The 24,973-nt window shown below is 39.9% G+C and overlaps 1 protein-coding gene across 1 annotated transcript in view; it reads left to right on the top strand.

The window, feature by feature from the left end:
* LOC141621801 (trans-resveratrol di-O-methyltransferase-like) overlaps positions 1 to 1,217 on the top strand; it is a 29,025-nt gene extending 27,808 nt beyond the window's left edge. The window contains exon 2 of the mRNA XM_074438019.1: positions 812 to 1,217. Within this exon, the coding sequence (XP_074294120.1) occupies positions 812 to 1,114 (303 nt within the window). The 3' untranslated portion in view covers positions 1,115 to 1,217. The remainder of the gene's footprint in view (positions 1 to 811) is intronic.
* The last annotated feature ends 23,756 nt before the right edge of the window (positions 1,218 to 24,973 follow it).

The raw sequence follows: 24,973 nt of genomic DNA, 5'->3' as shown, positions 1-24,973 counted from the left end.
CCCACCCCCCTAGAGTAAGCCCATACCCTTTCCCTCCTACTCTCTATTTCCACCACTACATCCGTACACCCACCGTCAACCACTATCACCAACACCCACCACACCCACCACACTCTCCCACACCGACACAACCACCACCAGCGACGTCGGCGGTCCCTGATCATTCCGGCTCACTCACCGGCGTACTCATTCGGACCCCACATCCCCAACCACTAAACACCACACCAACACCTCCAATAACTCTCCCACTCTACCGAAACTCCCCCCCCCCTCCCCCCGCCGGTAACCTCTCTTTCCGACAGCCCCAACACTGTCGAAGCCTCCGCCAACCACAATAAAACACCAGATCTGGTGTGTTTACTACGGTGAGGGAGGGAGTTTCGTGGGTGGTGGAGGTTGTTTTTAGGTTGGTTTCGGGTTTGGGTTAAGGGGTGTATGGCGGTGTGGTAGGCTGGGGCCGGCAATACGACGGTGAGGCGACTACTGGGCGGCGACGGTGAATTGCCTAATGGTGGTGGTGGCGTAGGATAAAGTGGTTTGTGGTGTTGGTAGTGGATACGGTGGAACTGAATTTCCCTTTCTTGTTTCCAAACAACTAATATAATCTAAGGGTAACCCATACCTTCCCCCTCATTTCTCTTTCTTTTTTCCATTCTCTTTCCCTTTTCCATACCAAACGCTTAGTATCTAGGGGATGGGATTCCACAAATTTGTCAACATGTCGTGAATAATATATGTCTTGTATTTTTCGACTATATCAAGTTGATTGAACCTATAATAATCTTTAACACCCGTTTTTAATTTTATGCAGTGGATATTGCATGATTGGAATGATGATGATTGCTTAAAAATACTGAAACGATGTAAAGAAGCAATTCCATGTAAAGATGAAGGAGGCAAAGTGATAATCATAGATATTGTTTTGGATATCCAAAATTATAATATAAATAATGCTCAACTTTTATTTGATATGGCGCTGTTGTCCGACGCCATTGGTGGAAAAGAAAGAACAGAACAAGAATGGAAGCAACTTTTCATCAAAGCTGGCTATGATGACTACAAGATTTTTCCCATACTAGGGTCAAGATCTGTCATCGTTCTGTATCCTTCGTAATTTTCATGCTTATGTAATAATAATGTCGATCCAATACATTTTCCCATTATGTCAAAATTCTCGTCGTAGTTTTTTATTATAGGGTAATTGGATAGCGTTGCTGTATGTGCAATATTATTGTGTGGTATTTTCTAATGCTTGTGTTAAGTTATTAAAATGGATAGTGTCATCTTCCTTATTTAATTTTTAAAACTTATCTCAGTTAATCAAGTTTATGCCTTTACAGGAACGGTCGAACACCAACTTTAGAAACTTATTTAATACGAGTAAGTTTCTTGTAAAACGGTTTTACAATAAAACATTATAAAACCATATTACAAAGATTAAAAGAATGTAATGCTTGAATTTTTATTGAATAAGAGAAGCGTGTATATATATATACAAGGCTAAAGCGATATTCTAACCTAATAGAAACGATACTGTTACACCTTATAGACAATACAAATATTACAAAAATATTCACACAATATTTATTGTCTCACACACCCGCATAGTCAAATAGAGAGGTTCACTAACGTTTAGAATGGATCGAAATTCATGGAATAGCACCGATGGTAGGCCTTTGGTAAAAATGTCCACACGTTGAGATCGAGAAGGGACATGATGAACTCGCACATCACCACGTGCAACATTTTCACGTACAAAATGGATATCGATTTCAATATGTTTGGTACGCTGATGTTGAACCGGATTGCCAGCGAGGCAAATGGCACTAATGTTATCACAAAAGACAAGTGTAGCCTTGTCAAGTGGACGATGTAACTCGCCAAACCGATTACGAAGCCAACAAGACTCCGAGATGACATTAGCAACATCCCTATATTCCGCCTCAGCGCTGGAACGAGAAAGGGTAGGCTGCCGTTTAGATGCCTATGAAACAAGATTATCACCCAAGAACACACAATAACCAGTCGTGGAGCAACGGGTGTCCGGACATCCAGCCCAGTCAGCGTCGGTGTAGGACGTTAAGGATGAAGGAGACGAACACCCGAGATATAAAGAGCAAAGTGAACCGTACCTTTAACGTAGCGAAGCACCCGTTTCAGCGTATTCATATGGGATTCCATAGGGTTATGCACAAAGAGGCATACCTGTTGAACTGCATAGGAAAGATCAGGCCGAGTAATAAATGTTAAATACTGGAGTGCACCGGCAAGACTTCGATAAAGAGATGGATGAGAGAAGGTCGTCGTGGACAGAGAGCTTAACTTGTATTTAGTGCCAGCCGGCGTCGAACAAGGTTTACATATGGACATGCCAGCCCGTTCCAAAATGGTTTCCGCATACTTCTTTTGGGATAAAAACAGGCAATTCCGGCAATATGCGACGGAAATGCCCAAAAAATAATTCAAGGACCCAAGGTCTTTCATTGCAAATTCGGAGCTAAGACTAGCCATAAGAGACTTACATAAAGATTCCATGGAGGCGGTGAGAATTATGCCATCCACATAAAGAAGAAGATAAGCCATTTCAATGGGACGAGTACGGTAAATAAAGAGGGAATTATTACACTTACTTTGAACGAATTCAAGTCGAGCCACATAGTCAGCGAAGCGTCGATACCAAGCTCTGGGAGCTTGTTTAAGGCCGTATAACGACTTACGCAGAAGAAACACATGAGAAGGAAGTCGGGAATCACGATATCCAACGGGTTGATGCATATAAACCGTTTCATTGAGATTCTCTTGTAGAAACGCATTTTTTACATCTAGTTGATGAATCGACCATTTTTGAGAGAGAGCCAAGCTTAGCACGGCACAAATAGTAGACAGCTTAGCTACCGAACTAAAAGTGTTGCCGCAGTCAATTCCAACCTGTTCAGTCTTGCCATCACCTACAAGACGAGCCTTATATCTTTCAAACGAACCATCAGAATTAAATTTATGACGAAAAATCCACATAGACCGTATAACATTCACATAAGATGGACGCGGGACTAACTCCCATGTCTTATTGCTAATTAGAGCATTAAGCTCGTCATCCATAGCAAATTTCCAGTGTGGGTTCTTAAGTGCATCAATGGGAGTCCGAGGTAAAGGGGAAACAGTCACATTGGTATTAGGATTACACTTTGGATTTGGTTTCCGAATATTTTGGTCACCACGGGTAACAGCCTTAGAGACACTAGCAGCTGGTATGGACGAAGAAGGTAAGGTGTGTGGTGTATGGTGGACTGATGGAGATGTCGGGGTGAAAAAGAAAGAGGTGGTTGCTGAGTTGGTCAGGCGGGGGGACGAGAACAGAGGCAAAACATGGGAAGTCGAGGCAGAAACATGGTCAGTGACAAAATCATAATGTTCAGTTTGAGTTGAGGAAGGTGTCGATAGTCGGGTTATGTGAGGAAGAACATACAGGGAGACGATATCTGTAAGAAAGTCATAAGGCTGAGAGTCAGGACGTGAAACCCGAGAAAATGGGAATTAGGTTTCATCGAAGATGACGTGACGACTAATTGTGATTTTCTTAGACTGTATGTCCAAGCATTTGTACCCGTGATGATGTTCAGGATAACTTAGAAAGACACACAGAAGGACAAAGCTTGAAGCTTATGAATGGGAATAGGACGGGTTTTTGTTGTAAAGCAGACGGAGAGGTGTGTCATAGTTATGTTGTTTACTTGGAAGAATATTTAACAAATAAGTTTTCATGAGTAACGCATGATTCCACATTGACGACGGAACTGAATTGTGGAGAAGTAAGGTACGGACAATGTTATTAATAGATCGAATTTTACGCTCGGATTTTCCATTTTGGGACGACGTGTGTGGACAAAATAGTCGGAAAGACATGCCATTTTTAGCAGAAAATTCCCAAAATGGTCCGTTGTCAAATTCGTTTCCATTATCGCATTTTATTGCTTTGATTTCTTGTTCAAATTGAGTACGAATATAATTTGTGAAATTTATAAAAAATTGACAGACTTCAGATTTCTTGGCAATAGGAAATGTCCACAAATAATTAGTAAAATCATCTTGAAATAAGACTTAGTAGCGATGTCCCGACGAACTAGGACCCAAAGAGGTCCATAGGTCGCTATGAACGATGTCAAAAGGCATAGTGGTGCGTGATTATATTTAGAAGTCAAAAATGTTAGTTTTATTATTTTTCCAATAGAACAAGCATGACAAATAGAATAATGTTGGACGAATTACAATTAATCGTATTATTACGTCTAAGAGAATTAAAAACTAGAGCTCCGGGATGTCCTAAGCGATCATGCCACAGAGGGGGAGCAAGAGCAGTGAAAAAAGCTTGTGGAAGGGCAGGCTTGACACTGGCAACCGGATACAATTCACCCCGACTATCACACCTCATTAGACGAGTCCTCGTCATGTAATCCTTCACACAAAAACCAAATGGGTCAAACTCGACCCTAACGGAATTATCAGTGGTAAATTTGCGGGCTGACACTAAATTTTTGACGATGTTGGGTACATGAAGCACGTTTTTAAGGTTTAAAGGGGGGGTTTGGTTTGGGTAATACGGTGTGGCCATGCCCTTTTATTGGCATAAATTGACCATTTCTGACATGTATTCCATTAGTAATGCTCGTATTAACAAAAGAAGAGAGTTTACCTGCGTCTGAGTTCAGGTGAGATGTAGCACCAGTATCCATGAAACATATCGGATCAGATGGGTGGAGACCAAGCGTATACATTGCAGCCTCGGTGTTAGTTTGAGACGGAATATTTTCAGCACTATAAGCTTGTTGTAAGCTTGTTGTCTCGGACCAGGGAAAGCACGTTGGACCGATGGCCGTGTCCATGGAGTAGTGGGGTAGGGACATGGAGGATACCCAAAGAGAAGAACCCCAAGGCCAGCCACCAAAGTTAGCCGGCCATAGAGGGGTAGGAGCCGCGGCCGGAGTTGACCCCTGACCAGCAGAAGACTCTTTGTTTCCATTATTGCCTTTCCCCCCTTTGTTTCCATCCATCTTTTTGTTCCAATTTTTATTGGACTTACCTAGAGTGGATGCAGGGGGTCTGTAACACCCCCATACACCAAGGTGCCTTACCAAGACCACCTAATGCATGAGAGTGCTACCATCTCAGTTGTCCGAGGCAATGTGTATCAAATAGACCATCAAAGAACGTATTTTAAGTAAATAAGTTTAAAGTGATTACATGCCAAAACCCAAAACTGCAAAGTACGATACAACTGTTCTAAAAAAAAACCAACTAAATAAATAAAAGTATCTCAACATAACAGCAGAAGACTACTAGCTGACTCGTGGTGTCTCTTCCCTACCTAACCCTCGCGCATCCAAATCATACCTGTTCAATAACTGCTCACCATCCCCGAATGGATCACCACAGTTTTTAAAACAATTAAACGGGATCAGTTACTGCATACACAATATAAGATAATACAACAACAATACAGAGACACAATTATTCAACACCGTCACATCACCAATCACCTGACTAACCTGAAGGTCTAGCCCTGCCAGATTACCAGTTGCAACCAGTAATCCACTCCGCCAGTGGGGGACCGCAGCCGTTCCCACCTAAGCCCTGCTCATCTTTACCGAGCGAAAACCCATGTTCCTTAATGTGCACATCCCCTCTTATGGCGGGTTCCACAAGGGGTGAATCAAGGGTGTGAAGCTACTCCCACAAGTGACTCCCCTCAGCCGTGGGCGCACCTCGCGAACCACAAACAAACAACAACAACCAATTACAATATCCACAACACCAAATCAATTACGATATAATCAAATGCCAACAACCAACAACCATCTCATAAACATGTATACAATAACTGAGTAGGAAACCCTACCTAGAATGAAATCACCACAATTCGACACAATCAACAGATCAAAAGAGCTCCTCTACAAAATCACCTCCTATCAACATATAATCATCTAATCACAATCCATAAACAACAATGTTCCTAAAAATCCCCAAATTACCCAATTAGGGTTTAACCAAAACTAACGAATTAATACAAAAACTGTACTAGGATCTTACCCACAATACGACGATCTCAAAGGTGTAAAGAACTCTGCAATCAGACAATTCAAGCCCTTGGATTTGATAGCAATGTGAGAGAAGAATGCAACGTAGTTTTTGGTTTCTCCTTGTAAAATGTTTAGAATAAAATAAATGTAAAAGAAACTGATGAAAGTACTTTATATATCATTCTCGCGTTGCTATCAAAACCCGGCCAAAACCCGTAAGAACCAACGTACTCGCCTTACTCAATCGAGTAACTAAGGTACTCAATCGAGTACCGCCTACTCGATCGAATTGCCGTAACTCGATCGAGTATCCATAAGATAGAATACTCTCCAGAATGCAAAACTAACTTACTCGACAGAGTAAGCCTTACCCGATAGAGTACCCAACAGCTCATAAATCTGAGGTATTACAGTCTTCTCTCCTTAAAAGAGAACTTTTTCCTCGAAGTTCAAACCCAACCTATAAAACATGAACACCTAACACTAACTCCACCAACCATGCCTACTTCTACAACACGGCTCACGATATCGTCTCAACTATAGCATAACCTCTCGATACTAACTCCATAATACCAACCACAAACGTCGCTACCTCCGTCTCACTAACCTATTACCCACTAGCAAATCCAACGTCAAGACAATCCAACAAGCGAGATCAACCACCAAACGGGATGTTATATTCTACCACCCTTAAAATGAACTTCATCCTCGAAATTTACTCACACTCATAAACATCATCACCCAAACTATCAATGTAACAACTCGGATTATAAAACAAAAGAAAAACGTAATATAAAGTAAATATTAGAGCCCGATATTGATAAAAGGGTCAAGGTGGCGGAAACACCTGACCAACCCGGTTTGCTACTAAATCGAAAACAACTAATACATTATTCGAAGGTTCTTAAAACATAAGGCAAACTCCTAATTTATTATAAATCTTGCTTCGCACATTCCCCAAGCAAGCATCAACCAGCCAGCAACAATCTGAACAACCTGAGAAGGGGGCCGACAATCAGTCGGGAGTAACTAGATGCTCTCCCAGTCATGTTTACAACAATTGAATATAATCAACAATCAATAACAATTGAAAGGCATAAATAGTAAACATGTGAGATCATCTATACTCATGAAACCAACACAAAATTTCCAAGACTTATCGATCTTAGACGGATGCAAACATGCAAACCTAGACCATATGCAACCACTAGACCATGAACACTTACAAGACTAGTAGCGACAAATAACCCACAACAACCTAAGGCACAAAGCTAGCATTAAAGCATAACAAACATAGTAACACACAATCCACAGCAATAGAAGGCACAAAGCTAGCAATCAAGCGTAGCGAATAGAGCGAACGCCCGTTAGAGCGTATAATCACTGCCTCTAACTTGCCAGAGCGTATAACCACTGCCTCTAGCTGATGGAGCGTATAACCACTACCTCCATTGGTGTGGAGCGTATAACCACTGCCTCCACGGTACTATGTATAGCGTATAACCACTGCCTATATGTCTAAGACCCGACCAGACTCTCGGTAAACCGAACGACAGTCGGGGAACAGAGCGTATAACCACTGCCTCTGCTACCTCCCGAACATAGACCAAACAAATCCCGCATCAACGAGTGACGTTAGTTCGTTTCGATAGTACATAACTGATACTACCGTCATCTATTCAAACTAGCAAACCACAAATGCACAGTATAACTAAGTGTACTAACATGCGTGAACAACATCACGACTCAACTCATAGGATGGTCTAATTGACTATCCTACTTATCACATGAACAAGAGTAACCTAAGATATATGCAATTATTATTAAATAGAAAAATGAGAGAGATTGGATGAGAGAGGATCTTCTCTAAGCTTTCTTTTCACGCAAGCTTTCCGATCATGGCTCGCCTGAAATCAAATGAACCCACGCAGATTCTCCGGCGTGGTCGATCTGCTAATAATACTACTCCTATAATTCGTCCAAAACCTACTCTAAATACCGTAATTACGACTGCTGTTCAAACGCATCTTTCGCCTTCGGGGGTTTCATCAACTCCCTCGTCTGCGAGAGGTCCGGTTTCGTCTGTCACTCCAGTGGTTACTCAGTCTCAGTCTACTCCGTCTGTTGCTATTCCTGTGAACTCAACAACTGCTCCAACTCCACCCTTTGGTGACAACCCTTCGAATAAGATGACTTGGAAAGAACGCATCATCGCTCTTTCTCACCTTGGGATGGAATTATACTCGATGGCGTGTACTCAAGAAAAGGAGAATGAAGTTACAATTGATATGGCGGATGTTCAAGGGGAAATTGATTACTGGCAATACACGTTAGTTGGACAGTTCCTGGGCGCCAAACCTTCTCTTACTCGGGTTCGTGATTTTGTTCAGAAGCATTTGAATCATGTCTCAAAGCCAGATGTCTTATACTTTAAGAAAGGTTGGTTCTATTTCTGTTTTGAGAAATCTGAGGATATGCAAACAATTATGCGTGGTGGATGTTGGAATTGGAATAATAGTATGTTGGTTCTGAAAAACAGGCATCGTACTTTTGGGCGTGAGTTGGATTCTATTTCTGTTGTGCCTGTTTGGATCTTACTGATGGATTTAGATCCCTTTTCTGGTCACCTAAAGCCTTAAGCAAGATAGCCAGTAAGATAGGAAAATCGCTTTATGCAGACCCTGTTACTACTCATAAAGAGCGTCTGGCTTTTGCTAGGGTTCTTGTGAAACTGGATGTTTCTAAACCTATTCCAGAGGAATTACTGCTGCACTAACCGTTTGGGGGTTCTATCTTACATAGGGTTGTAGTTGAATGGATGCCTTATTTCTGCCATCATTGTAAGAAACTTGGGCATCAGAAAGGGAATTGTCGACTTCTTAAGAAAACTGAATTGCCTAAGAAAGGGACGGTTACTAACAAAACATATGTTGTAGTGGTACAATCTACTAAGACAACTGGGGAACCAATTAATTTGGAGAACTCTAACCAAACTGAGCAGGATGGGACTAAGACCCCTAGGGAGCCTCAGAACCAAATCCCTGAAGCAGATCAGGCTCCTATGGTAGTCAGTCCAAAGGCAAAACCTCCTGATAACTCTGGTGGAGTGGTAATCTCTGAAACTGTTTCACTTTCAGAGTGCTCTAAGGAGACAACCAATGATTTATCCCAGGAGATGGTTACTGAGACTAGGGGGTGCATTGATACTGAGGCTAGTGCTGATAAGGCTGCTGATACTACAGAGGTTATTCCAAGTTTCTCTTCTGAGCAAGTAGTCCTATCTCCTAATGAAGGCCCTACCATGCTTCTTTTAGATACTGGACAGAAGACTTTTAGAAGACCCTCAGATGAGTAGATTATAGAAGGGACTGATGATATCCCACCTTCCCCATGAAAATTGGATCATGGAATATTAGAGGTTTGAATGAATACCTCAAGCAAAAGGAAGTAGTGGCTCTCTTTAACAAAAATAAATTGGATATTATTGGAGTTTTAGAAACTAGAATCAAGGTTCATAATATGAATAAAGCAATGTGCTCTACTTTTAAGCATTTTGCCCTTACTCATAACTACAATTCTCATTATAATGGTAGAATTTGGCTCATGTGGAAGAGCTCTCTCCTAAAGGTTACTGTTATTAGTGAAGCAAGTCAATGGATCACTGTCCATATTCAGTATATGACCTCCTTTTCTGGTTTTATTACTTTTGTGTATGGTTCTAATGATGGTGGACCTAGGATGCAACTTTGGGATCACCTCAGGAATTCCAATTTGCTTCTCCCTGGCTTATTTTAGGAGATTTTAATTGTGTCAGAAGTGTTGATGAAAGGATTAGTGATTGTCCTCCAATGCTTTCCGAGTTAGATGATTTCAATGCCTGCCTTGATGATGCTGGCTTGAATGACCTCTCCACTATGGGATGCTACTACACTTGGACAAATAATCAAAATCCTGCTAGTAGGAAGTGGATTAAACTGGATAGGGTCCTCTGCAATGTTGATTGGCTATCCACTTTCCCATCTTCTTTTGCTGAGGCCCTCCCCTCTGGTTTATCTGATCATTCTCCCTTAATTGTCACTCTTGATCCCGTTATTCAACCAAGGCCTAAACCTTTCCAATATCTTAATTGCTGGGGTGATGATCCTCTCTTTTTGGAAACTGTTGCTCAGATTTGGTCCACTAAGGTTCAGGGTACTGCCATGTATCAACTGGTCACCCATTTAAAGATGCTGAAACCTGCTTTAAAGAAGCTGAATGCTGCAAACTACTCTCACCTCTCTGCTCGAGTCAAAGAAGTCCAAGATAAGCTTCACACCTGCCAACTTCAGTTGCAAGTCTCTCCCACAAATGGCGACCCACAGGAGGAGGAAGCTACTCTCACTAGGCAATATTATCAGCTTAAAAAATCTGAGCTAAGCATGCTTCATTAGAGAGCTAAGGAGCATGATATTAAGGCTATGGATACCAATTCTGCCTATTTTTTCTCCAAAGTGGCAGCCAGAAGAAACAATAATTCCATCTCAAAAGTTCTTGATATGAATGGAAATATTTGTGAGGATAATGACTCTATTGGTTATGCTTTTGAGGAGTACTATAAGACTCTGTTAGGGAAGGCTGACCCCAATGTGGTGCCTGACCTGGGGGTTATCAAAAATGGACCATGTCTTACTGATGCTCTGCAACATATGCTTATTCAAAGTGTTACTCCTGAGGAAGTTAGAAAAGCTCTCTTCTCTATTAACCAGAATAAGAGCCCTGGCCCTGATGGTTATTCCTCTGGTTTCTTTAAGCAAGCTTGGAATATTATTCAGGGAGATTTTACTAGAGCTGTCACTGATTTCTTTAAGACTGGCAAATTGCTGAAGGAGATCAATGCCACTGTCATTGCTCTTCTCCCTAAGAAGGAGAATGCAAATACTGTCTTGGAATATCGCCTTATCTCTTGTTGCAATACCATTTACAAGACTATTAGTAAAATTTTAGCTAATAGACTTAAAAAGGTTTTGCCTCATTTGGTTGGGCAAGAGCAAGCTGCTTTTGTGCACGGACGATCTATTTTTGATAACACTCTCCTCACTCAAGAGCTGGTCAGAGGGTATGCTAATTCTAATATCTCCCCCAGATGTATGATCAAGATTGAGAAAGCCTTTGACTCTGTTTATTGGCGCTTCCTTCAGCAAATGCTTGTTGCCATGGGGTTCCCTGACATTTTCACTCAATGGCTACTTGCTTGTGTCACCTCTGCCATGCATTCTCTGAAGATTAATGGCAGTTTAGTTGGTTACTTCCCTGGTAACAAAGGCTTAAGGCAAGGGGATCCCCTCTCCCCTCTTTTATTTGTGCTTAGTATGGAGGTCCTCTCTAGGCATCTTAGGAAACTTGAGTTTAATTCTCACCCTAAGTGTGCCAGGATAGGACTCTCGCATTTGCTTTTTGCGGATGACCTATTGATCTTCACTCGTGGTGATGTTGCTTCTGTTCATACTGCTCTCCTTGGGGTCAATCAATTTGCTTACTAGTCTGGGCTCAAAGCTAATGCTCAAAAGTCTAGCATATACTTTGGAGGGGTAAAACAGCATATTCAGACTGCCATCCTTCATTCTACTCAATTCTCTCAGGGGACTTTCCCTTTTAGGTATCTTGGCACCCCTCTTCACTCTTCTAGGTTAACTAATGCCATGTACCATTCTCATATTCAGAAAATTCAGAGCAGAATCACTCACTGGGCTAGTAAAAATTTGAGTTATGATGGAAGAGTTCAACTTCTTAATTCTACAATTTTTGGGTTGGAGAGTTTCTGGTGCTCTTGCCTGTTCTTACCTGTTGCTATTATTAGGCATATTGAAAAACTTTGCAGGCAATTTATTTGGGGTTATATTCAGGGTGAAAGACGACTTATTTTCTTCAGTTGGGATAAAGTTTGTCGTAGTACCAGAGCAGGGGGATTTGATATGAGGGAAATTCTTAGCTAGAACAAAACTTTGATGCTGAAACAATTCTGGAAACTTACTTGCAATACTGGGTCTGTTTGGACAAAATGGATGCATTCTTATATCATCAGGGATGCTGACATTTGGACCATACAATCCCTTGTGACATCCTCCACTATCTGGAAACGTTTTATTCAGCTTCGTGACCAGCTCATTCAACTTGTGGGAATACATCAGGCCAAGCTTATGCCTGCAAATGGCCCTCCCCCTGTCAGATTGAGGATGATCTATCAGGTTTTCAGAGGTCCCACTCCTAAGCTATACTGGACTAAAGCTCTCCTGGATCCTGTCATTATCCCCAGGCATAAGGTGATTGTCCTTCTTGCAATGCAAAACAGCCTCTCTACCATTGACAACCTTTGCAAACGAGGTTTTCACATGGTCAGTCGCTGTGTGTTGTGCTTTAAGGCTGAAGAGACTACCCAACATCTTTTTTTTGCATGTGAGTACTCTTCTTGTGTTCTTTAGTCTTTTTTCACTTGGCAAGGGTTTACAAGACGTCATTTGAGTCTTAATCATGAGCTTCGAAAACTGGCTCAGGTCACTGGGAAGAATATTCGCAAGAAATGGGCTAAATGTACTCTAGCTGCGGCAGTATACAATTTATGGGCTGAGAGGAATGCACGACTTTTTCAGAATACTTATCGTTCTTTAGATCAACTAATTTATGTAATCAAAAATGTAATCCGAGTTCGTGTCTTAGCTTATATGAATGGCCTCACTAATGAGGCTGTTAGCATTAGCCTAGCTTTGTAGAGTCGTCTAAATAGAGGGGTCCTGTCCTCTAGTTGGTGTTGTTTTGTAAGTCCTTTTTCTTTCTATCAATGAAAGAGCTCACTTCTTACAAAAAGATATATGCAAACACAATGTAATTAAATAACTGAACACAACATAACATGTGAACAAGTATGAATCATACAATGCTATAGTACTCCAGCTATAACTTTAACATTTAACCATTCAGTGTTATAATACCCCAACTATAACTTCAACAATATCCTTACCTTGTAACTCAACGTTATATTAGCTCAGCTATAACATTGACTTCATTAGCCTAATATTATATTAGAATTAGCTATAACATCGCATTTGACTTAAGTTATAGTAGCCCATCTATAACATTGAGCTATAATCTCAAAGTTATACGGCTTCACCTATAACTTTATCACGACCCCAGAGTTGTACCAAATCAGCTATAACATTGAGCCATAATCTCAAGGTTATATCAGTTCAACCATAACTTTAGGTCTTCTCATAAATACCCACCAAGCTGCCACTAGGGTTTCCACGGGGAACCCTAACCGCACGCCCAAAACACCCAAACGGAGCATAGGGAAGATACGTTATGCAATTTAAACAATAAAACACATATGTAAACAAACAAACACAACTAAACATAATAACAAACAATCAAACACGTACCAATTACACAAATCAATTAATAAATCATGTAAATTACATCAATTGGTATAAACACAATTAAAGGAAAACACCTAGTTACCTTATTAAGCAAATATTCCTAAAGATCGTCTTCAACGATATAAACGTCTTCTACAGGTGCAGTCTCCACGCCTTTATTGAATCATCCACGTGTCAAAGATAGCGAATCTAATAAATATACTAATATACTAATATATATATATATATATATATAAACTATGAAACTATAAAAACAACGCGAAAACATAAAACTTACAAAGAAGATAGATAGATCCAAGGAGTAGGATCGATCTAAGCACGAAAGATGATGAAGGGAGGAGGAAGGAGGCGCGGCACGAAACCCTAGGAAGGAGGGGATCTCACGGCACCAAGGGAGGAAGGAGGAGGAGAGAATTAGGTTTAGGGTTTTGAGAAAAGAAAAGCAAGGGTTTGGTTTCCCTTCTTATTTATAGAAAAGCTCATGGGTTTATTCTAAGCTTAGGCGCAAAATTCACCCATAAACACTAAACCACACGTGAAACCTAAGAAAAGAATGGGTCTTTACCGTTTTCGAACCCAACGGGCTAAAAAGACAAGAGACGGATATTTTCCCGGAAAGTAAAATATGAAATATGGGAAAATAAAATTAAAGAATTATATTACGGAAATTAGGGGTGTTACAACAAACACTATCGAAGTTTACTCACACCCATGAACGTTATACTATTACAAGCACTGCCATGACCTTTAATTATATCAACCACAATACAAATCCATGCTTTATTCTTCACCCAGACTTTCAAATATATCAAACTTCTAAATATACTGCAACATGTACGACTATCAAACTCTCTTTGTCGCATCCTACTCCTCTTAAGATAAATGTTACGTCCTCGTAACCCAATAATACTAGATCCTTAGCTATATCTTCTCATTATCCTCATCACCACCGCATGTCAACGATAACCGCTTATAACCTCAACACCTACAACCATGCCTATATCTAGGGCTCTCTTTCTCTAACAGTTCTCATACCTCAAATCATTCGGCACACCACCTAAACTATACCACAAAATCCTAAGCATAACTAATACTCCAAATCTTCCACAGTACTGCAAGGTGACATACTCCTCAATACATGCGCTTATCTTTATAATCATAACTCACGATCCACAATTGTTACACACACTCACACTAGATCCTCAAGCTCCATACCTACTGTCCCGATAGAAGACTATGAACCACCTGCAGCTACCAGTTCACTACAACACATGTTTCACAAATCACTTGCCATTACTATGACAACCAATGCCTCCTCTAAAACAAGATCAAAAGTACTCCAACAACCTCTTGCAACTGTGTCCCATCAACAGAATATCACTATACCATGAAAACAACGGAAACATACACAACACTCTTCCATATCATATTCTACCCTCACTCCCAAGCCGAAACTGGTTAGAGACATCAGTAAACAAAACGACAATCTATATGCCCAGACCAAAACTAATAGGAAATAGCAGTAAACAAAACAACAATATCTATAACTGGTATACACTTTCGAAAACTCCACTCAAAAGTATCCCGTCTACTCCACCACAACCGATGACGGCATCGCAACACCGCCACCAACAGCCGCACCGCAGCGCGAAAGTACCCGCATCCCATCACGAAGTACCATGCCCGGATCGCCACCCGAGGCACAACAACCATATCGGTAGTCATCAAAACTTATACAATCCCATAAACACTGACTCAGTATGACTTCCTTGACAAGAAAATTTCCTTAAAACCACTTCACTAGATCACAACGCAACATATTATACGGAATAAATAGATAATAACCTTATGAATATCATCCATACTATTACTCATGAGATCGAAACCTCAAACTATCACTAGCCATTCCAGATCACCCAAATTATCACTTTTGAATATCAACTTATTAGGTTACCGTACACAACATATGACGCGGAAAACTCAGATAACGACTTTATAACTATCACACCATACCACTATTCGTGAGGTCGGAGCCTCACACAAACACTTACACACATCATAGACCCATAATAGAATCTAACTAGCCAATCCTGATCACGTAGGTTGCCACATGTTAATGAGTCTCTCTCACCCAAACTTAAACGCATATGCCCTATATAACTCATTCTCCCGTCGTATAAATACCACCACCTGACACATGTAACCATATCATTAATAGCCAACTAGTATCAACCCCTTACTATAACCACATCTTATACTCCCCCCAACCATACATACCAATTCGGCCTCCACAAAATCAACATCTCTAGGACGGCTATTTCCTTTATTTAATGTCATCGTTAACTACTAGTGATAACATCACAACACCACCATCTTTCATATAACAAATCTCTTACACTCTCCTCTAAACATAACAGCTCACTTCTATTTCGGTTAACATCCCAATTATCAAACAACAAATCCGTCAACAAAATTTAGCTAAACATTCATTCCAATTCTATCCTTAATTGTATCGTCACCCAACTCACCACCAAAATCTCATATCGTGCAAATGCTTTACCAACTTTTTACTTATTTTAATTCCTCGAAACTCATGGCTAACATGATGTTCTGAAATTCCTATATAATCATTTGTGGGAAATATCGGTATATTTCATCAAGAAAAATTCGGATTATAACGAATTATGATATATGAAATTAGTAGTCATAAACGAATTGTAAAAACAAAAGGAGTAGAGATTAGAATCAATCTTTGGTCCTAGCAATATAGCCTAAGAACAATATCGAGATGGATATTCTCCTAATCGTTGCACCCAAAATGCTTTGAGAAATGCCTCTTTTCTTTGCTAGAATAGATCCCTAATTTCTTATGATTTTTAGGGTTTGTGTGATGTGATAATTAGGTCAAAAGGAATGAGAGAAATAATCTCTCTTTTTCTCCTCTTAAAACCGTGCAAGGAGAGTAAAAATGGGAAGATTTTATTCTTTCCCTTTTTCTCTCTTTCTCGGTTTCACCAACCACAAAAATAAGGAGAAAAATCTTCTTATTTTTTTTTGGTTGTTCTCAAATTGTATATAATGTGTATCATATTAATTGTCAATTATGTCGACATGTATTAATAAGTCCACACACAACAGTTTGTAGTCGATTTATTAATACCGGTCTGTCAACATTTTATTATGACAATTTCGCATAATATATACATTAACTATAAATATAACATATTTATAATTTGCTAATTAAATATAACTGGTTACGTTTAATTACGAATTAACATCTTAATTCGTTTAAGTTAACATTATATACATTAATTAAATATAACAGTTTATATTCAATTTACGAATTAACAGTTAATTCGTCTCATCTAATATTATTTAATTGTATTAAATAATCGTCTCATCATCACATTGACTAACTGTTTAGTCAAATACATGGACTAACCTTTTAGTCATATAAGGCATCAATGTGATTATATCTTCATATAATCACATCTCTCAAACACATCCTTTAGGTGTGACTTTTAGGGACCAGTTGATCACCGCCATCAGTATGATAATAACGTCAAACTTCTAGCAAGCCAACCGTTATTAATAAACGTTAATCAACTGATAAAATACTAAGTATACTCTTGTGAACCTATAAGAGATTTATATATGTTATCACACTAACTGTGGAAGACACAAGCTCCAACAAACTCCCACTTGTCCTCACAAGTGAATGTGCGATAACCGATTCTCATATCCTAAAATTTCTCCCACTCAATGTAAAACAATTTGCAAAATCTGTATTCACAAAGGTCGTATTTTACAAGTGATCAATATCAAGAGTGGTTTTCCCGACTAGAGAGTAACTTAACTGATAAACGAATCATCATTCGAGCATGGCCATGCATTTCAGTTACAACTCCTCGAGTGGCCCTGAGAAATAAGTAAACCTGATAAAGGTTGGATATTTTCTTCAACTCGAATCCTGCAGATATAAGCACAGTATGAAATGACCCAGTAAAAATCTGCTTAGCCTCCTGTTGCGGTCGACCATGAGAAAGAAACCAAAGTCACCCAAAAACTGCCTTAATCTCAAGAGACAGTCGATAGTCAAAAGAATCGACTCTAGGAACACAATGGACGTCCAATCCACGACCTGACACCGAATTGTTTTAAACATTTAGGACTCCATTACGTTGTCACAATTGTCCTATGAGGTATCGTCATAACTCGCATCTGTGATCGATCAGCCAACCGTTTGACTTATGGCTCGTTGAACCCACCATCAATCAACTTCACAATATGAAATATTATGATGAAGTTATAAATAGCATATGAAAAGAAAATGTATCGAATTCATAAGCAACTAGTACAACTCAGGAACACGTTTAATTCCCATGGAAATAACGTGCCCTTCATGCTTATCATATTTCAATGGTTTAGTGAGAGGGTCCGCGATGTTGTCATCCGAAGCAATCTTGTCAATCACTATCTGCTCTTCCTCCACATAATCACGGATCAGGTGAGCCTTCCGATGTACATGTCTAGACTTGTTGCTAGACTTAGGCTCCTTGGCCTGGAAGATGGCACCTCTATTGTCACAATAGATGGTGATTAGGTCATTCGAACTAGGAACTATGGTTAGTCCTTGTAAGAATTGACGCATCCATATAGCTTCCTTTCTTTATTCGAGCGGCATAGTACTCGGATTCAGTAGTAGAATCTGCTACAACATCCTGTTTGGAACTCTTCCAGCTGACCGCAACACCATTAAGAGTAAAGACGAATCCAGACTGAGATTTCGAATCATCTCGATCTGTTTGAAAGCTAGCATCTGCGTAACCAATTGCACATAGCTTAGTATCTCCTCCATAAGTCAATACCCAATCCTTAGTCCTCCGTAGGTACTTAAGGATGTTTTTAACAGCTATCCAGTGTGTTTCACCTGGATTGCCTTGGTACCGACTCGTCATACTCAATGCATATGCCACGCCTGGACGTGTGCATATCATGGCATACATGATTGATCCTATGGCTGATGCATAAGGAACACGACTCATGCGTTCAACCCCTTTAGGTGTCGTGGGTGACTGAGACTTGCGCAAATACATCCCAGACGTCATTGGAAGGTTCCCCTTCTTGGAGTTGGTCATGCTGAACCTTTCAAGAATCTTATCTAAATAAGACTCCTGACTCAATGATAACATTCGTCGTGATCTATCTCGATAGATACGGATTCCCAATATGCGTTGTGCCTCACCCAGATCTTTCATCTGGAAATGGTTCTTCAACCATCCTTTTACCGAAGATAAGAGAGGAATGTCATTCCCAATCAAGAGTATGTCATCGACATACAATATCAAGTAAACAATATTACTCCCACTCGACTTGACATATAAGCATGGTTCCTCGACCGATCGAGTGAAACCATACTCTTTTATCACCTGGTCGAAACGATGATTCCAACTCCGAGAAGCTTGCTTAAGTCCATAAATGGAACGCTTAAGCTTGCACACTTTCTTAGGATTTTCAAGATCTATGAAACCTTCGGGTTGTACCATGTACAATTCCTCCTCTAAATAACCGTTTAAAAAGGCGGTTTTCACATCCATTTGCCAAATTTCATAGTCATGAAAAGCGGCAATCGCTAAGATTTTCCGAATGGAACGCAGCATAACTACGGGTGCAAAAATTTCATCATAATGCAATCCGTGAACTTGAGTGAAACCTTTTGCCACTAGTCGTGCTTTATAGGTATCTGGTTGCCCGTCTACAGAATGCTTTATTTTGTAAAGCCATTTGCACTGAAGAGGTCTTACCTTGTTAGGTAAATCAACAAGATCCCATACGTCATTCTCATACATGGAGTCCATCTCGGATTGCATGGCTTCAAGCCATAGCTTAGAGTCGGAACAGGTCATGACACCTTTATAGGTAGCGGGTTCATTACTCTCTAGGAGCAAAACGTCATTTTCCTTGACCATACCAATGTATCTATCTGGAGGATTAGAGACTCTACCCGACCTCCTAGGTTCCTGAGGAATATTAATCGTATCATCAGTTGAAGGAACATCTTCCTCCATCTGTTCCTCGGTTGTTGGTTTTTGAATCTCCGACAGCTCGAAGGTTCTATTACTTGACTTGTTCTCGAGAAATTCTTTCTCTAAGAACTTCGCACTAGCCGCAACAAAAACTCGATGTTCGGTAGGCGAATAGAAGTAATGACCAAACATTCCTTTTGGATAACCAATAAAGTATGTCTTGACCGATCGCGGGCCGAGCTTATCCTCGTGTCTCCACTTGACGTAAGCGTCGCAGCCCCAAACCCGAATAAAGGACAAGTTAAGGACCGTTCCCTTCCACATTTCATATGGAGTCTTGTCGACAGCTTTAGACGGACTTCGGTTAAGTATAAGAGTAGCTGACAAAAGAGCAAAGCCCCATAATGAATCAGGTACTACCGTGTGACTCATCATGGATCGAACCATATCAAATAGTGTTCGATTTCTCCGTTCGGACACACAATTTAATTGAGGTGTTCCAGGTGGAGTTAACTGCAAAACTATTCCACAGTCTTTAAGGTGTTGATCAAACTCATTTGAAAGATATTCGCCACCCCGATCTGAACGGAGTGCTTTAACCTTTCTTCCCAGTTGGTTCTCAACCTTATTCTGGTATTCCTTGAATTTTTCAAAAGACTCACTTTTATGCTTCATTAAGTAGACATATCCGTATCTACTCAAATCATCTGTGAAAGTGATAAAATATCTATAGCCGTCTCTTGCGGTAATTGACATAGGTCTACATACATCAGTATGTCTGAGTTCTAATAGGTCACTAGCACGCATTCCAACATCTTTGAAGGAAATTTGAGTCATTTTGCCGATAAGACATGATTCACACGTGCCAAATGAAGAGAAATCAAATGTGGGAATAGTCCCATTCTCAATGAGTTTCTTTACACGTTTTTCATTTATGTGTCCCATTCGAAAATGCCATAGATAAGTTTGATCTTTGTCACCAACCTTTAATTTCTTATTATTCACATGTAATATATCTTTGGTTTGATCTAAGATATAAATTCCATTCATGGAAACTGCTTTGCCATAAACCATTTCATTAAAAGAGAAAATACAGCTATTGTCCTTTATTGAAAATGAAAAACCATCTTTATCAAGTACGGAAACAAAAATAATATTCTTAGACAAACTGGGTACATAGTAACAGTTATATAAATATAACTCAAAACCACTAGGGAGCTGGATTACGTATGTTCCCTTTGAGACTGCAGCAACTCTTGCTCCATTCTCGACTCGCAGGTCCACATCACCCTTTGCGAGAGGTGTGATGTTTTTTAGGCCCTGCAAATGATTACACAGATGAGAACCACAACCAGTATCAAGTACCCAAGTTCCGAAACTTGCATGGTTAATCTCAATCATATGAATATAAGATGACATACCAACAGGAGTGACGCGGCCTGCTTTTATGTCCTCACAGTACACGGGACAGTTCCTCCTCCAATGTCCAGTCTTGTGACAATGGTGGCATTCAACGTTACCGTCTTTGCTCTTTGCCTTGCCTTGTGAGCCACTAGTCTCACCAGGCCCACTCTTACCGTTTCCTGACTTTTTAAATTTGGCTTTCCTACAGTTAGGTCGCCGTGAGCTTTGCCCTTACCCTTATTATTGTTGGAAATAATGAGAACATCTTGCTTCATGCTCCCACTCAATTTCGTATCCTTCTCGGTCTGTACGAGAAGTGAGTGTAGCTCATGAGGACTTTTCTTCATGTCATTCATGTAGTAATTTGCCCTGAAAAGGGCAAAACCATCATGAAGTGAATGAAGCGTACGGTCAATGACTATGCTCTCACTGATTTTGCAATCAAGTGCCTCCAGTTTCTCGACATTCTTAATCATGTTAAGAATGTGTGGGCTAACCGGTTGGCCCTTCTGGAGTTTCGCATCAAAGAAGCGACATGTATGCTCATAAGTAACGATTCTCGGTTCTTTTGAGAACTCATTAGTGAGCGTGGTGAAAATCTTGTTTGCACCTTGGGCAATGAAGCGTCTTTGCAAATTAGTTTCCATTGCAAAAATGAGTACGTTCTTTATCGCATCCGCTTCCATGACGAAGTCACTGATACTGTCGTTTCGTACCAAAAATAAATACCTAAGTACAACTAACAGAAGTCAGCGGTAAGTAGGGTCGATCTCCACAGGGAGGCGGTATACTATCTATTTGTCTATTTATCTGTCTAATGTCACAATTGGGGGTTTTGATTGATTTAACTAAACTAGAGATTAAGGCGAGGGAAATGAATAAGAGAATTAACAGTAAGAGAAGGGAAGTATGCTAGGAGTCGGTCTACCGTGGCAGCTATCAGATCTTATACTATCGGGAATACTGAGGTGATTAAACTATTGATAAGAAGAGCTATGGTCGTCACCTTTCGGTCCTTAAACCGCCCTAGAGCGTAAACAGCTTAACTTTCGCCCTCACTGCAATACCCTATTGTAATTAAGCAAGCCTTCCCTTCCAATCTTTCGATCTAGGTCGGGGTTAACTAGATTTATGGTCTCCTGCATGCATTCATTCGACCGGATAACAGTTAAATTGCCTAATACAATTCCTATCGCAAGTCTAACCTATTCAAGTCAGTTAAAACATTGCTACCACGACTTCCCTAATCCTAACATACTACGGGGAATTAGCTACTCATAATAAAATAAGCAATGACAATAATTAAAGAAGAAATAAGCATTAAAAGAGAATAAGGGAAGAAATTACTGAATTAAGTTATCCGGAAAAGAAAGAGCAAAGTAACAGTGTAAAAGTGACAGAGTATTAAGAGTAATTAGAGAGGAGAAGTCCCCTGATTATGTCGACCTCCTATCCTATTTATAAGAAAAATAGGATTATTAACCTAATTGCGGAAAATAAAGCTTAAAAGCCCAGCCCGTCAAGGATTGTTGCTCGATCGAGCACTTAAGGCTCTCGATCGAGTGATATTCCTTAGCATTCCTCTCAATCGAAGACTTCTTTCCCTTTAATCACTCGATCGAGAAGAAGTAGCTCTCGATCGAGCAAATGGGCTCTCGATCGAATAGAAATACTTCTCGATCGAGCACTTCTCAAATATGTAATTCCTGCTTCGCGCACTGAACTTCAAATGGCTGCCATTCCTTCGTTACTTGGACAAATAGGGCGTGGTTGGTGGCGTTGGAAAGCTAAGAGGATAAGCTTTCACCTCCAACTGGAATCACCTTAATATCTGTTGTAGAACTCGAGATATGTCTCTTACAAGCAGGAACTAGCAAATTGAAGCACTCTCTTGGCTCGCCTAACTTCCTTACTCCAATGCGCATCTCAAAATAGCTTCATTCCCGCTCCAAATTCACTCTTCCTCCAAATGCATGCTAAAAGGATGGTAAAAGGCTTGATTTCACTACTTTTGGGTTCATTCCTGCAAATAAGACAAAACAAACCAAAGTAGCATATTCGGGGCATTTCGTAGCATAAAACCACGATAAAAGCATAGAAATACGTGCATAAAATAGGCTAATAAGACTATATAAAATGCACGTATCAAATCTATCAGTCACTATAAGCAAGTGACTCGTTAGCTCTTGCATTGGGGCCTGGGTTTGGCGGTATTGGCTCAGTTAAGTACTTGAGCTTACCGTCAGCAATGGCAGCATTCCGTAATGATGCCTCTTAGTTCGCAAAGTTGGACCCATCATTCTTCAGTCGGGTAGACTGATTCATGTGGTCCATGAAAGTTTTGAGCCAGGACTCGCGTGCAAGTGTGGCACTTGGCATAGGGATATCATTATTTCCAGCCATTTGTTGTAAGAAGTATTATCAATATAAAACGAATTCTACACTCGAAAAGAAGAAGAAAAATATAATAGGCATACCCATCGTTATGATTTAAGTCTAATGCAAAACTGTTATAAGCGAAGACTCAAGCATTTCTACAATTGACCTCCCTCAAGAATTATATAAATGATCCCAAGACTCAATTATCTGTAAATTGATAAGCCAACCTTTTGGCCAATTCCACTGTTAGAATTCTTGGTCGATAAATTTCTGTAAATTCTATCTTTAGTCCATCATAATCACGAGAAACTCTTCGGATTATAATGTTGAGATAAAATAAGTCAACACAAACTACTTACCCAACATAGAAGGGGTCATATGGAGAGTAAGGTCCTATATGCCTACCGACAAAGAAGGGATTCATAGTTGTTTACTCTTATAAAGACTAGTCTCAATTTTAGTTTTAGAGGAAGATCCCTGATGTGGTTGTGATGTCGTCGGGTCACATCCAATCAAACACATTTATAATACTCAACAAACAACTAGTTAGCGGTAAGTCGAGGTCGATCCATGGGACGGTGTGCTTTGGGTTCTAAGTCTATCTATCTAAATTTATGCTACTGTCACAATTTGTTTGGGTTTGTAGCGGTGTCTAAACTAATGCAAGCAATATATATAGTAAAACAAGCAATAAAAGGAAGGATGTAAACAAATGGTTAAAAGTGCTAGGATATCATGAGGTCATAGGGGATTCATGGTGTTGATGATACAAACATGTTTACAATTATAAGCAAGCAATTAATGTTATGGAGGAACCGAGTTGGTTTATATCTTACGCTTCTTAGGAAGAGTTGGGTCACGGAGCCGAATCGATTAGATTGTACAACACCTACAAGTCGACTTACTTTCCTCCTAATCAACTTCTATGCATGGCCTTGTTGGAGTTAGTGTCCTCCACAATAGTGCGTTAACATAATAAATCTCATTAATGGAATATCATCAGATATTTAATTATTTGATCCTCGTCAGTTGATTAACGTAAATCGATAATGGTTGGCTGACTAGAGTTTGACGTTATTGTCGTGAGACGGCGGTGATCAACTGACCCCTTTCGGTCACACCTAAAGGAACGAACCCCAATTGATAACTAATTAATTGTATGAGATACAATTTGTTTAGTCCCTTGATTTATAGACTAAGAGGTTAGTCGATTATTTTTAGAGAGATTTCGAGTTCCGAACTTGAGGAGCGGCAGTTATTATTTAATTATACGATAATTAAATAATAAGTTTTGGGAAACGGGTTTTAGTTAATTAACTGTTAATTTACTAAAATTGTACTAATTGATTAATGTGATTAATATTAGTACGTAAATAATATGTGTAGTGGTACACGTATATTTACAGAGTGAATTGGACGAATTAATTATGGAAGTATTTAAACATGATACGATGTTTAAAATAAAAATTACACGGATTTGTGCGACAAATATAAGAACCAACATGGACCCGTAAAGGGTCAAGTGGACCGTGCAAAATAAGTGTAGTGGATGATTACTCCCATAATCATTTCACCTTATTTTGTATACTACTATATTTTATCTTATACAAGATTTTGCATGTGATGTAAGATAAAAATATAAAACAAAAATTGTCCACTTCCACACTCTTCCACCCGCCAC

Source organism: Silene latifolia, chromosome X (assembly GCF_048544455.1).
Source record: "Silene latifolia isolate original U9 population chromosome X, ASM4854445v1, whole genome shotgun sequence".
NCBI classification, from domain to species: Eukaryota; Viridiplantae; Streptophyta; class Magnoliopsida; order Caryophyllales; family Caryophyllaceae; genus Silene; species Silene latifolia.
This window is presented reverse-complemented; position numbering and strand designations above follow the sequence as displayed.